The 12,631-nt window shown below is 42.0% G+C and overlaps 1 protein-coding gene across 1 annotated transcript in view; it reads left to right on the top strand.

Annotated features, from left to right (window-relative positions):
- Positions 1 to 7,424, top strand: part of LOC122539342 (NEDD4 family-interacting protein 1-like) — a 158,377-nt gene extending 150,953 nt beyond the window's left edge. Inside the window, exon 6 of the mRNA XM_043674082.1 lies at positions 5,455 to 7,424. Within this exon, the coding sequence (XP_043530017.1) occupies positions 5,455 to 5,482 (28 nt within the window). The 3' untranslated portion in view covers positions 5,483 to 7,424. The remainder of the gene's footprint in view (positions 1 to 5,454) is intronic.
- The last annotated feature ends 5,207 nt before the right edge of the window (positions 7,425 to 12,631 follow it).

Below are 12,631 nucleotides of genomic sequence, written 5' to 3'. Positions count from 1 at the left end.
GGCTGAACAGGCTGGGGCTGTTTTCCCTGGAGCGTCGGAGGCTGAGGGGTGACCTTATAGAGGTTTACAAAATTATGAGGGGCGAGGATAGGATAAATAGGCAAAGTCTTTTCCCTGGGGTTGAGGAGTCCAGAACTAGAGGGCATAGGTTTAGAGTGAGAGGGGAAAGATATAAAAGAGACCTCAGGGGCAACTTTTTCATGTAGTGGGTGGTACGTGTTTGGAATGAGCTGCCGGAGGATGTGGAGAAAGCTGGTACAATTGCAACATTTAAAAGGCATTTGGATGGGTAAATGAATAGGAAGGGTTTGGAGGGATATGGGCCAGGTGTTGGCAGCTGGGACAGATTGGGTTGGGATATCTGGTTGGCATGGACAGGTTGGACCGAAGGGTCTGTTTCCCTGCTGTACATCTCTATGAATCAATAAGTTAGATGTTGAACAATCTCGATATGGAAGTCAGAGCGGTTACCTAGCGACTTCAGCTTGCTAATGACTGTAAGGAGCGCCCCTGTTACCCAAAGACAAACAGCCTCATAGGGCATAACCCATGATTCCACCTCATGCAGTCCTCATCCATGAACACTGGCATCTGACATTTGCCAACCCCCCCACTCCTCTCCAATTCATTTACATGCCACTTGGGAAGCACAGACTATTAGATTACAGATTACATTACAGTGTGGAAATAGGCCCTTCGGCCCAACAAGTCCACAACGACCCGCCAAAGCGCAACCCACCCCTACATTTACCCCTTACCTAACACTACGGGCAATTTAGCATGGCCAATTCACCTAACCTACACATCTTTGGACTGTGGGAGGAAACCGGAGCACCCGGAGGAAACCCGCGCAGACACGGGGAGAATGTGCAAACTCCACACAGTCAGTCGCCTGAGGTGGGAATTGAACCCGTGTCTCTGGCGCTGTGAGGCAGCAGTGATAACCACTGTGCCACTGTGTCACCCACGCACTATCAATGCAGAGCGCACAGGCAACTAGCATTGAAAGGCTGTTGCATGAACACTTTGCACATAGGAACAAGTGCCCAGCTTATGGGTTGTACGGGGCTCCATCTCAGGGCTGCTTGCTTGCTCTCTGAGTGCTCGGGCATGCAGTGCCTACCAGAATGCTCACTGTGTCCCTGCCTTGCCAGGCCACGCTGTTTCTTGCTGCCCTACTGATGTTACATTGATATAATATTAATACATTACTTTTTGTGTAGACACATAGACTGGCTGCCTCTCATGCATCTCGTAGGATCCGTCTGGAGGTTGGGACATCTTGCTGTAATGTGCTCTATCAGCGCTTTACATCATTCATTCCTGATGAAGGGCTTTTGCCCGAAATGTCGATTTTCCTGCTCCTCGGATGCTGCCTGACCTGCTGTGCTTTTCCAGCACCACTGTAATCTAAACTCTGGTTTCCAGCATCTGCAGTCTTCACTTCTACCATCTTGCTGTAAAGCACATTGAGACACTGGCCTACAGCATGTGCCAGCTGCCTGCACAGCAAATACATTGCACCCTTATTCTGCCAAATGGCCATGTTGGAAACTGTTTGAGGGCTATTCATTCACTTAGTCAAGGGGTGTGTGTGTGTTCATTCCAAGGCAGGGAGTCACGTAGCAGTCAGGGAGCTGCTCTACAACAGTCAGAGATCAGCTCAGTCATGATGAGGCGTGAAGGTTCAATTGGGGCGATTGAGAGTTATAAGGTAGCCAGGAAGGATCTGAAGAGAGAGCTAAGAGCAGCAAGGAGGGGACATGAAAAGTCCTTAGTTGGTAGGATTAGGGGAAAACCCCAAGGCTTTCTATAGGTATGTCAGGAATAAAAGAATGACTAGGGTAGGAATAGGTCCAGTCAAGGATAGTAGTGGGAAGTTGCGTGTGGAGGCTGAAGAGATTGGGGAGACACTGAATGAATACTTTTCGTCAGTATTCACTCAGGAACAGGACATTGTTGCCGATGTGTATATTGAGTCACAATTAATTAGAATGGACGGCTTTGAGGTATGTAGGGAAGAGGTGTTGGAAATTCTGGAAAGGGTGAAAATAGACAAGTCCCCTGGGCCTGATGGCATTTTTCCGAGGATTCTCTGGGAAGAAAGGGAGGAGATTGCAGAGCCATTGGCCTTGATTTTTATGTCCTTGTTGTCTACAGGAATAGTGCCAGTAGACTGGAAGATAGCAAATTTGGTTCCCTTGTTCAAGAAGGGGAGTAGGGATAACCCTAGTAACTATAGGCCGGTGAGTCTCACTTCTGTTCTGTCTTAGAGAGAATTGTAAGGGATAGGATTTATGAACATCTGGATAGGAATAATGTGATCAAGGATAGTCAGCATGGTTTTGTGAAGGGCAGGTCGTGCCTCACAAACCTTATTGAATTCTTTGAGAAGGTGACTTAGGAGGTAGATGAGGGTAAAGCGGTAGAAGTGGTGTATATGGATTTTAGTAAGGCATTTGATAAGGTTCCCCATAGTAGGCTACTGCAAAAAATACGGAGGTATGGCATTGACGGTGAGTTGGAGGTTTGGATTAGGAGTTAGCTGGCTGGAAGAAGACAGAGGGTAGTAGTTGATGGCAAAGGTTCATCTTGGAGTGCCATCACTAGCGGTGTTCCGCAAGGATCAGTTTTGGGACCATTGCTGTTTGTCATTTTTATAAATGACCTGGAAGAGGGGTTAGAAGGTTGGGTGAGCAAGTTTGCGGAGGATACGAAAGTCGGAGGAGTTGTTGACAGTGAGGAAGCATGTGGCAGGTTACAGAAGGATATAGAGAAGCTGCAGAGCTGGGCAGAAAGGTGGCAAATGGAATTCAATGTAGCTAAATGTGAGGTGATTCACTTTGGGAAGAATAACAAAAAGATGGGGTACTGGGCTAATGGTCGGATACTTGGTAGTGTGGATGAGCAGAGGGATCTTGGTGTCCATGTACACAGATCTCTGAAAGTTGCCACCCAGGTAAATAGTGCGGTGAGGAAGGCATATGGCGTACTGGCTTTTATTGGTAGAGGAATTGAGTTCCGGAGTCCTGAGATCATGTTGCAGTTGTATAAGACTCTGGTGCGTCCGCATCTGGAATATTGTGTGCAGTTTTGGTCGCCATACTATAGGAAGGATGTGGAGGCACTGGAACGGGTGCAGAGGAGGTTTACCAGGATGTTGCCTGGTATGGAAGGAAAATCGTATGAGGAAAGACTGAGGCACTTGGGGCTGTTTTCACTAGAGAAAAGAAGGTTTAGAGGTGACTTGCCTCTTTATGGGCATTTAAACGGGCATTGGATAGGCATATGGAGGATAGTGGGCTAGTGTAGGTTAGGTGGGCTTGGATCAGCGCAACATCGAGGGCCAAAGGGCCTGTACTGCGCTGTATTTTTCTATGTTCTGTGTCTATGTTCTATGTTCTGGGGCTCCTGGTAGAGATTAGCCAGAAGTCTGGGTCAAATACAGTCCTGTGGGGTTGATGAAGCATTGGTGGGGACGGGGGAGGTGGGTGGGGGGTGCAGTGTTGAAGCAGGGGAATCATTTCCAGAAGAGCTGGTGGAGTCAAGACTGTTGAGGGAAACAAAGATATTTGTGGAACTGGGACCGAGGAGGATGATGAGGGAAACTCAAGATGTATGGAACAAGATCAGAGGACCTTATATGCATCATGAAGTGTAATGTCAGGGTTCAGGAGTCAAGAAGGACATTGGAGCCAAAGTTTAGGAGTAACTATATTTTTTGGGTTGGAGGGAGATGGGCTGTTGGGGCAGAGTGTGGCAAAAGGGACATAGAGGCTCTGGAGGATGCCAGTGACCATGGGGAGCCTGGTGCAGATGGTGTTCACCATGAGCTGTTACCCTGTCATCATTTGCCATTTTCCAGGTGAGAAATGCATCTGAAACATGGCTGGGGCAACGCACAAGGTCAGTTCCACATTGGTGTGGGGAAGTGCAGCATTCAGATCTACTGGACGCTAGGATATTGTGGCAGCAAAATCATGATGCCCGCTTTCCGAACACCAGCTACATTTCATTTGCAATCATTTCTTCATTTATATGCAATGCATGCTGAATGGTTAAACAGTGACCAGAATGAGAGCATGCAGTTGTATGTGTGAGAGGGTGTCAGCCATGTTATCCATGTGCCATGGTAACTTGGCTTCATGGTTGCTGTGGCATCACATTGCAGTGAGGGGCAACACAGGATTACCAACATTTGTCCAGGTGTACATGCCTTTGCAATATTGTTCATCTCTGCTTCTGCCTTAATCTGTCTGCTGCTGAAACCCTTGTCAATGTTTTCTGTTATCTCTTGCTTCAGCTATTGAACACAGTGTCAGTTGGCCTTTCATCTTCCACCTACTATGAAGCTGAAGTCATACAATACTCTGTAGCCAGCATTGTGCACACAGTCCTGTTCATCCATTGCCCCTGTGGTGAAGGACTTAGAATGGTACACCATCACTCCAAATTAAAAGTTCTCATCATTGTGTCCAGATCAGTCCATGGTGTCAGACACTCTATCTCCACAATCTCTTCCAGTTCGGCAACTCTCTGCAAATTACACATGCTTCCAGCTCTGGCATCTTTCACTCCCCTCACTCTAACACAATCATATCTTTAGCAAGCTAAACCTTTCCAAAGTAAATGTTGGCCATTTTCCTTGGAGTACAAGTTCATAGCTCCTTGAAAGTGGAGTCGCAGGTAGATAGGATAGTGAAGAAGGCATTTGGTATGTTTCCTTTATTGGTCAGTGCATTGAGTACAGATGTTGGGAGGTCATGTTGCGGCTGTACAGGATAATGGTTATGCTACTATTGGAATATTGTGTGCAATTCTGGTCTCTCCTGCTATAGGAAGGATGATGTGAAACTTAAAAGGTTGCAGAAGAGATTTAGAAGGACGTTGACAGGGTTGGAGAATATGAGCGATAGGGAGAGGCTGAACAGGCTGGTTTAGAGGGATATGGGCCAAGTGTTGGCAACTGGGACTAGATTGATTTAGGAGATCTGGTTGGCTTGGACAAATTGGACCGAAGGGTCTGTTTCTGTGCTGTACATCTCCATGACTATGACATTGGGTTAGATTTGTGAAACAAAAATGGACAACAGAAGATACTCCAATTTGGTTTTAGGTTCTTAAATATAAAGTATTAAGCAATTTTTTTTCGAATTAATTTCTTGAACAATTTTGAGACTGAATAATTTAAAAGATATGCTGTGCTTATTGTAGCTTTACAGCAGGTTTGACAGAACAAAATCTGTTATCTTCATCCTAAATCCAATTCCAGAATGTGTTTATTGTTGTACAAAGGGTTAAAGAAAAGAGTTGTTTTCATGTGTATGTTAACGATGGCTTTGGATCTTGCTTGTCTTGTAACAGTCAATTGATTTAATACCCATGAGACTGTTCAGGAGCACGTAGGCATTAAAGGGAGGCAGGAAATTGATTCTGGTTTTCTTTTTATTGCAGATATTATCCGGAATATTTCCTCCCGTAACACCCTGCTTCGCTGCGTGGTGACTTTGTTGAAAAAAACTGGAACAAGGATTGCAAATCTTATGGGATGAATTAAAAAGTTAAAAAATGCTTTTCTATGGGTGGCTTGACTTTCCAAGCCACATGAAAAATAATCTACTAGGTGCAGTATGCTTTCTAGTTGTGCTTCTTTCGAATAAGGCTACCAAAACATGCAATTAAGCAGTTAATTCCTCACAAACACCCTTTCTCATTCTGGTTTTCTGAAATCATATTCATTGCTTAATGAATTATGGATGGGGTAAGCCAATGCTGAATTTCACCAAAAGAGGGCAGTGTTGCTTTTGTTTTGTGATGAAAGGGATTAGAATTTGCAAACTAAATTCAGAATAGACTGGACTTCTTAAAAATGTAATTTATCATTCAAAAGTTTTCAATTGTATGATTAATACAAATTGAATTGCAATTTGTTTTAAGGATATTCTGAGTAAAGACATTTGATTGTGCAATTTAAAATGTCCTATCTATATTTCCTACTACATACTGGTGTAGTTGAACCCATCTGGGAATGCGATAAGGGGTATGACAACTGACCTCAGTGTTCCTTGTTTAGGAATAGGAGAAATCAGTCATTGAGTCACTCCTGCTCAATATCTGGTCCTGCTGACAATTTACATCTGGCAGAGGTTAAACTAGAGACAATGGAGATGCTTAGCACAGTCTAATAACCTTTCAACAGCGCTATCAAGATTCACACACAATCAGATATTGGGAACAGTTCTGATGAAGAACAAGAGAGCTCATAGAATCAGGATTTACCGAGATAGAAACTTGAAAATTGCAAGTAAACGTTACTTACAGGATTCACTTTGTTGCTAAACAGAAAATCCATTATATTTAGAACAACTGCCACCTAGCCAGCTTCTGATCAATGTTACTTGAGTGAAATTATTGTCAAGTTAAATTATCTAATCCTAAACAATGAAAGTAATTTGGATTAATGGAAGAGAGCATTCTTGGACAGAACAGAACTTGCTGCACTTGGAATCACTCTGCATATTAACAGATATAAAGGGTTAATTCAGTATTTATATTTTAACGTGTGCATCAATACCCTCTGAATTTGGTCTCAGTAATTTTAGCCCATTTACAGTAAAGAGTTGCTGCCTCTGCTAAAACAACAGGGTTGAATTTCAAATGAGTGCAATAAGTGTTTGCAGTTCTTATCTCAGAGTAATTTCAAAGCCTTTGGCTTTGTGAGGGCACATTACAATTCTTTCTCAGTTAGCTAACTGAAGAGTGCGTGAGTGTCAGAGCATACACTATAATCACATGTTCACCAGATGACAAATTTATGATTGATAACGTGGATTCAGAAACAACATGCATTTCTTAATGTAAAACATCCTTGCTGCTCAAACTTAAAAGACATAATACCCGCACCTTTAGACACATATTACTACAAATAGTTGCAGAGTTCTTTCAAAACACCTTTAGTATTAATGAATACAGTGCTATTTTGCTGTGTAATTTTAATGGCTACTTGAATGAAGTCAAAGTAGCAACGCAGATGTTCTGTATGCAGCAAGTTCTATTCTGTCCAAGAACAATTTAGTTCCAATCTGTATTGATGTGTTGCTAAGGGAAAGCAGGTCTCACCTCCGTGCATATTTGTCAAACCATTTCAACATTTATAATGAAAAAAGAAGGACCTATATTTCATGGAATTCTCTCAATCTCCTGACGTAACTTGGCAGAAGATCACATGGTCATTTTTTTTTCGTTTATGCAATTTCACTACTTGCTGTGCTGATCTGTGACTGGAATTTCCCATTGATAACATAAAAGTTGGCAGCAAACATTACTGCAGCGATCTCTTTCTGGTTTTAATGAGGACATGCCGGTGTTGGACTAGGGTGGACAAAGTTAAAAATCACACACCACCAGGTTATAGTCCAACAGGTTTATTTAGAAGTATTAACTTTCGGAGCGCTGCTCCTTTGTCAGGTAGCTGATCATAAGATCCTGCCCCACCTGACGAAGGAGCAGCACTCTGAAAGTTGTATTTCCAAACAAATCTGTTGGACTATAATCTAGTGTTCTGTGATTTTTAACTTCCCAACTTTACTTCAGGGTGATGCTAGAAGAAGCTAGCTGACCTATACGGATGCACTCTGACAGTGAAAATACACTCCAGACTTAACAGAATATGTATTTTATGTAGCTAATGATTTAATGAAAAGCCGCATATGTGTAATTTGATGCGCAGTTTCTAATGGTTTATTGGTGGAACTCCATATATTTGTACCCATGTTTCCATTTCATATTTAATACAGTTCAATTAAACTTTTATTTCCAGCAGGACTGACATGAGTTTTATGTACATACACCATTCTCTTACACATGCAGTTAGAATTTACTATCTATCTTGAATGAGAAACAATAAATACTCACATTTAATTTTTGTTAGCAGTCTATTTTTGTCATTAAATAAGTGAGGTCATTTAGTGATTCTGAAGTTTGAACGTATGAGGCTTTAAATTGAAATGTTTCCTTCTCTCATAGATTTAGGACATTTCCTTGTTGGAATTTTCTGCTTTCATGATGGGGACAGTTCTACAATAAAACAAGCACTCCAGTATCTCACAGGATTGGCCCAATATGAAAACTAGGGCAAACTTCACTTTTAAATTTGGAATCAGTTCCAGTCTGCCTGTTGTGGGAGCCTTCAGTGACTTGATAAAGATGAAATTGATATTGGGTTGGAAGAGAGTTAATTGGACCCAGCGTAATGTCAATCACTTTTCACACCATTCCAATGGAGAAAGGGGATTAAAATCAAGGTCAGACAGTCAGCAGGTTATTTACCACTTGGTCATGTTGGTCTTGGTTGACTGATAGCACTTTTATGTCTGGATGAGAAAGTCATGTGTTCAATTGTAACGGCTGCATTTTGAGAACATGTCCAGGCTGAGATTGCTGATCTGTCAGAAATGTAGTGTTTCAGATGAGGTCGGAAACAAAGATCCTGCCTCACAGCACCAGGATCAAGACTTGATTCGAATCTCGGATGACTGTCTGTGTAGAGTTTGCACATTCTCCCCGTGTCTGTATGCTTTCCTTCGGGTGCTCCGGTTTCCTCCCACAGTTCAAAGATGTGAAGGCTACGTAGATTAGCCATGCTAAATTGCTCCATGGTGGTGCAGGCTAGGTAGATTAACCATGATGGATAGGGTAGGGGGCTTGGTCTAAATGGGATGTTCTTCAGAGAGTTGGTATGAACACAATAGGCCGAATGGCCTGTTTCAACACTGTGGGCGTTCTATGATTCTATGCACTTCTCTAGATTACAATAGTAACCAGAGTTGAAAATAATTTAATTGATTAGGAAAGATTTGGAATGCTTCATATGAATGTAAAAGGTGCTATAAAAATGCAAGTTCTTTCTGGACAAGACCATTCTCATCCTTTTGCATTCATTGTTCACATATTCACACTTTCTGTACACAATAATACTAATCAATAGCAAGACCTGATTGATTATTTTTCCTCTTGTTAGCCCAGTATGCTAAAGATAACCATATCATTCCTTTTAGATAATTCAGCACTATATTAGGTTTGAACCCAAGAGCTTGGTGGTGTGTATCCTTTATGATATTTAGATATAACTATGTTCTGTGCTCTGTAACTTGCAGAATTCTCCCTGGCTATTAAGTATTTTCTTCTTGTAATCAAAATCATTACAAACACAGATGGAAAAAGTTGGAAATGTTCATGTCTTCCGAATGGTTTCTAACAATACCTGGATTCTGGATTTCTTTATTGAATCAATGTGGAGCCCCAGCTGCTGAAGTGCAAATAACTGGCAGAGAGATGAAGGACACTTCAAATAGTAAATTATTCAAAACTAAAACAAAACTTAAACTTAGAAAATCAGCTCACCACGTTCTGAAAATGATTTTTCTGCTAGTCTGCCCTGTACAATGAACATTTGCAAAAATGTACATCTATATTGTTAGGCACATGCAATAGTTCTTTTTATTAACAAATTGTCAGCAAGTTTATGTTCATAAAATTTGTTCCTTTAGAATCTGGCTTTCTGATAGATTTCGATGATAAGACAGATTGTACTCAAATAATTAGATGAATTGACGATTTAATCTTACTAAGGAAACAGTTATTTTAGAGTCATAGTGATGCACAGCATAGAAACAGACCCTTCGGTCCAACTCATCTATGCTGACCAGATATCCTAACCTAATTCAGCTCCATTTGCTAGCATAACATGATGAGGTTTGCTGTACTAGTTAAAGATGGACAAAGAGTGGCAGATGGAGTTTAATTTAGATAAATGTGAGGTGCTGCATTTTGGAAAAATAAATCAGAGCGGGAGTAATAGATTTAATGGTAAGGTCCTCGGGAGTGTTGCTGAACAAAGTGAGCTTGGAGTGTAAGTTTATAGCTCCTTGAAAATAGAGTCACAGCTAGATAGGATAGTGAAGATGACATTTGGTATGCTTTCCTTTATTGGTCAGAGCATTGAGTATCAGAGTTGGGAGGTCATGTTGCGTCTGTACAGGACATTGGTTAGCCCACTTTTGGAATATTGCGTGCAATTCTGGTTTCCTTCCTATCGGAAAGATGTTTTGAAACTTGAAAGGGTTCAGAAAAGATTTACAAGGATGTTGCCAGGGTTGGAGGATTTGAGCTATAGGGAGAGGTTGAATAGGCTGGGGCTATTTTCCCTGGAGCATCAGAGGCTGATAGGTGACCTTATAGAGGTTTATAAAATCATGAGGGGCATGGATAGGATAAACAGAAAGGTGAGGAAGTCCAGAACTAGAGGGCATAGGTTCAAAATGAGAGGAGAAAGAATTAAAAGGGACCTAATCGGCAACTTTATCACTCAGAGGGTGGCGCGTGTATGGAATGAGCTGCCAGAGGAAGTGGTGGAGGCTGGTACAATTACAGCATTTAAAAAGGCATCTGAATGGGTAGAAGAATAGGAAGGGTTTAGAGGGATATGGTGCTGGCAAATGGGACTGGATTAGGTCAGAATAACTGCTCGGCATGGACGAGTTGGACCGAAGGGTCTGTTTCCGTGCTGTATATCTCTATGACTCTAAGTGATTGTATGGCCTCTTAAAACAAAATTGTGAAAACTTGATCAACATCATACTTCAGATGCTATCTATTAAAATGTCAAAATATGAAAACGAAAAGAAAAAAAATGCCTGTAATTTTACCTTAACCTTGGAACTGCAAGTTTACAAGCATTGGTCTTTCATTTACTTACTTCCTTCACCAAAAAGTAATTGAGTCAGAGATCTACAGTACAGAAAAAGGCCATTTGGACCATCGATTTTGAACTAGTCAAAAACAGCCATCTAATTATTCAAATCCCATTTTACAGCACTTGGCCCATATGTCTCAGCATCAATGTTTACCACTGGTCTCTGGGAAAGTGTCCCTAATTCATTATCCCTCTGGACAAAGTACTCCCAACTGTTTCTACTCCTGGACAAGGAAAAGGAAGTGACTCACTTTCTTAATTCAATTCCTCTCTCAGTTGGTCACGAGATTAAGTTAGAAAGGATCTCTTCCTTCATTCCCTTACCAAATTTGTTTATTTTTTTTAAGAAGAGTCAAATTAGCTAGACATCAGTTAAAGAAAAGAAAAATGGCACAGGGCTGACCGATAAGATTTTGTTTGGTTAAGTGCAAGTCACTTTGAGTTGGTGGAATGATATTCATCATGAGGCCAAGTGATTTTCTCACCATGTTATACTAGCCTCATTGTATTAATTGATATCTCATGATGATTATCTCATCTGATTTCCACTCCACCACACCACGTGTGGTTCTCGGAGCAACCCATCACTCACCCGAGATCCCAGAATTGACTGGCTCAGGTGTCCTTTTTCAAAACTTGTTTGTGGACCCAAAAAAGCACTGTCTGCCTGGAATTGCCCTACATGGTTCCTGACATGGACTAGTGGTGGGATGTCCTCTTCTACAGGACAAACAGCAGAGGCTACAACACCAGCTCACACCAGCTTGGTCCAAGGTTGCTCCCCAGGTCAATCTGGGGGAATGCACAGCACTACAGGAAGAAGATCAATTACTTTCCCCACTCTCCCAGGACAAGTGTCACCATCTTCTCTCCTATACCTAGTATTCATTCATAGAATCTTCGAATCATATAGTACAGATGAGGCCCTTCAGTGTATCAAGTCTGCCCTGACAAAGCCTACTCCACTTCCACTTTCCCGTACTTGGTTATAACATTTCAAGTGCTCATCCAATTACGTTTTAAAGGCTGTGAGATTTCCCCTACCTGCAATAACACACCAGGCACTGCATTCCTGATTCCCACCATCCTCTACAGGAAAACAAAATCCTCAAATCCCCTCTAAACCTCCTGCTTTTTGCCTTAAAATTATTTCCCATGTCACGAACTTTTTATTGAAGGGGAACAGCTAGGTTCTGTCTTCCCTGTCTATGCTCCTCATAATATTATACACCTCAACCAACTCCCCCTGTAAGCCTTCTCTGCCAAAAGGAAGCAACCTGAGCGTATCCAGCCTCTCTTCATAACCAAACTGTTCCATCCCAGGAACATCCTGGGGAAGCCTCTCCTCACCCCCTCCAGTGCAATCCCATCCTTCCTTTTGTGCAGTGATCAGACCTCAAACTGTAGCCAAACCAAAATTTCTTTCCAACCTAACCTCCCTACATTTATAATCTATCTCACAACTGATAAAGGCAAGTGTTCTATATGCCTCCTTAACCCATTAACCTGTCCTATGGCTGTCATGGATCTCTGAACAAGCACCCAAGGTCCCTCTATTCCTCTGAGTTTCCTAGTGCTGGACATTAATTGAGAACTTCCTTGTCCTATTCCCTCTTCCAAAATTCATCACCTCACACTTATCAGGGTTAAATTCCATCTGCCTCTGGATCTGCCCACCTGACCAATGTGTATTTATCCTCCTGCACTTTAAGGCCTTCTTCGTCTCTGTCAATCACTTTGTGTTGCCTGCAAACTTACTTATCATCCTCCCCCAAATTTATTTCCATGTTATTTATATACAGGATAAATAGACAAAGTCTTTTCCCTGGGGTGAGGAGTCCAGAACTAGAGAGCATAGGTTTAGGGTGAGAGGGAAAA

The sequence above is a fragment of the Chiloscyllium plagiosum genome, chromosome 32, assembly GCF_004010195.1.
Source record: "Chiloscyllium plagiosum isolate BGI_BamShark_2017 chromosome 32, ASM401019v2, whole genome shotgun sequence".
Classification (NCBI taxonomy): domain Eukaryota; kingdom Metazoa; phylum Chordata; class Chondrichthyes; order Orectolobiformes; family Hemiscylliidae; genus Chiloscyllium; species Chiloscyllium plagiosum.
Note: the sequence above shows the minus strand (reverse complement) of the source record. Positions and strands in the feature narration are given on the sequence as shown.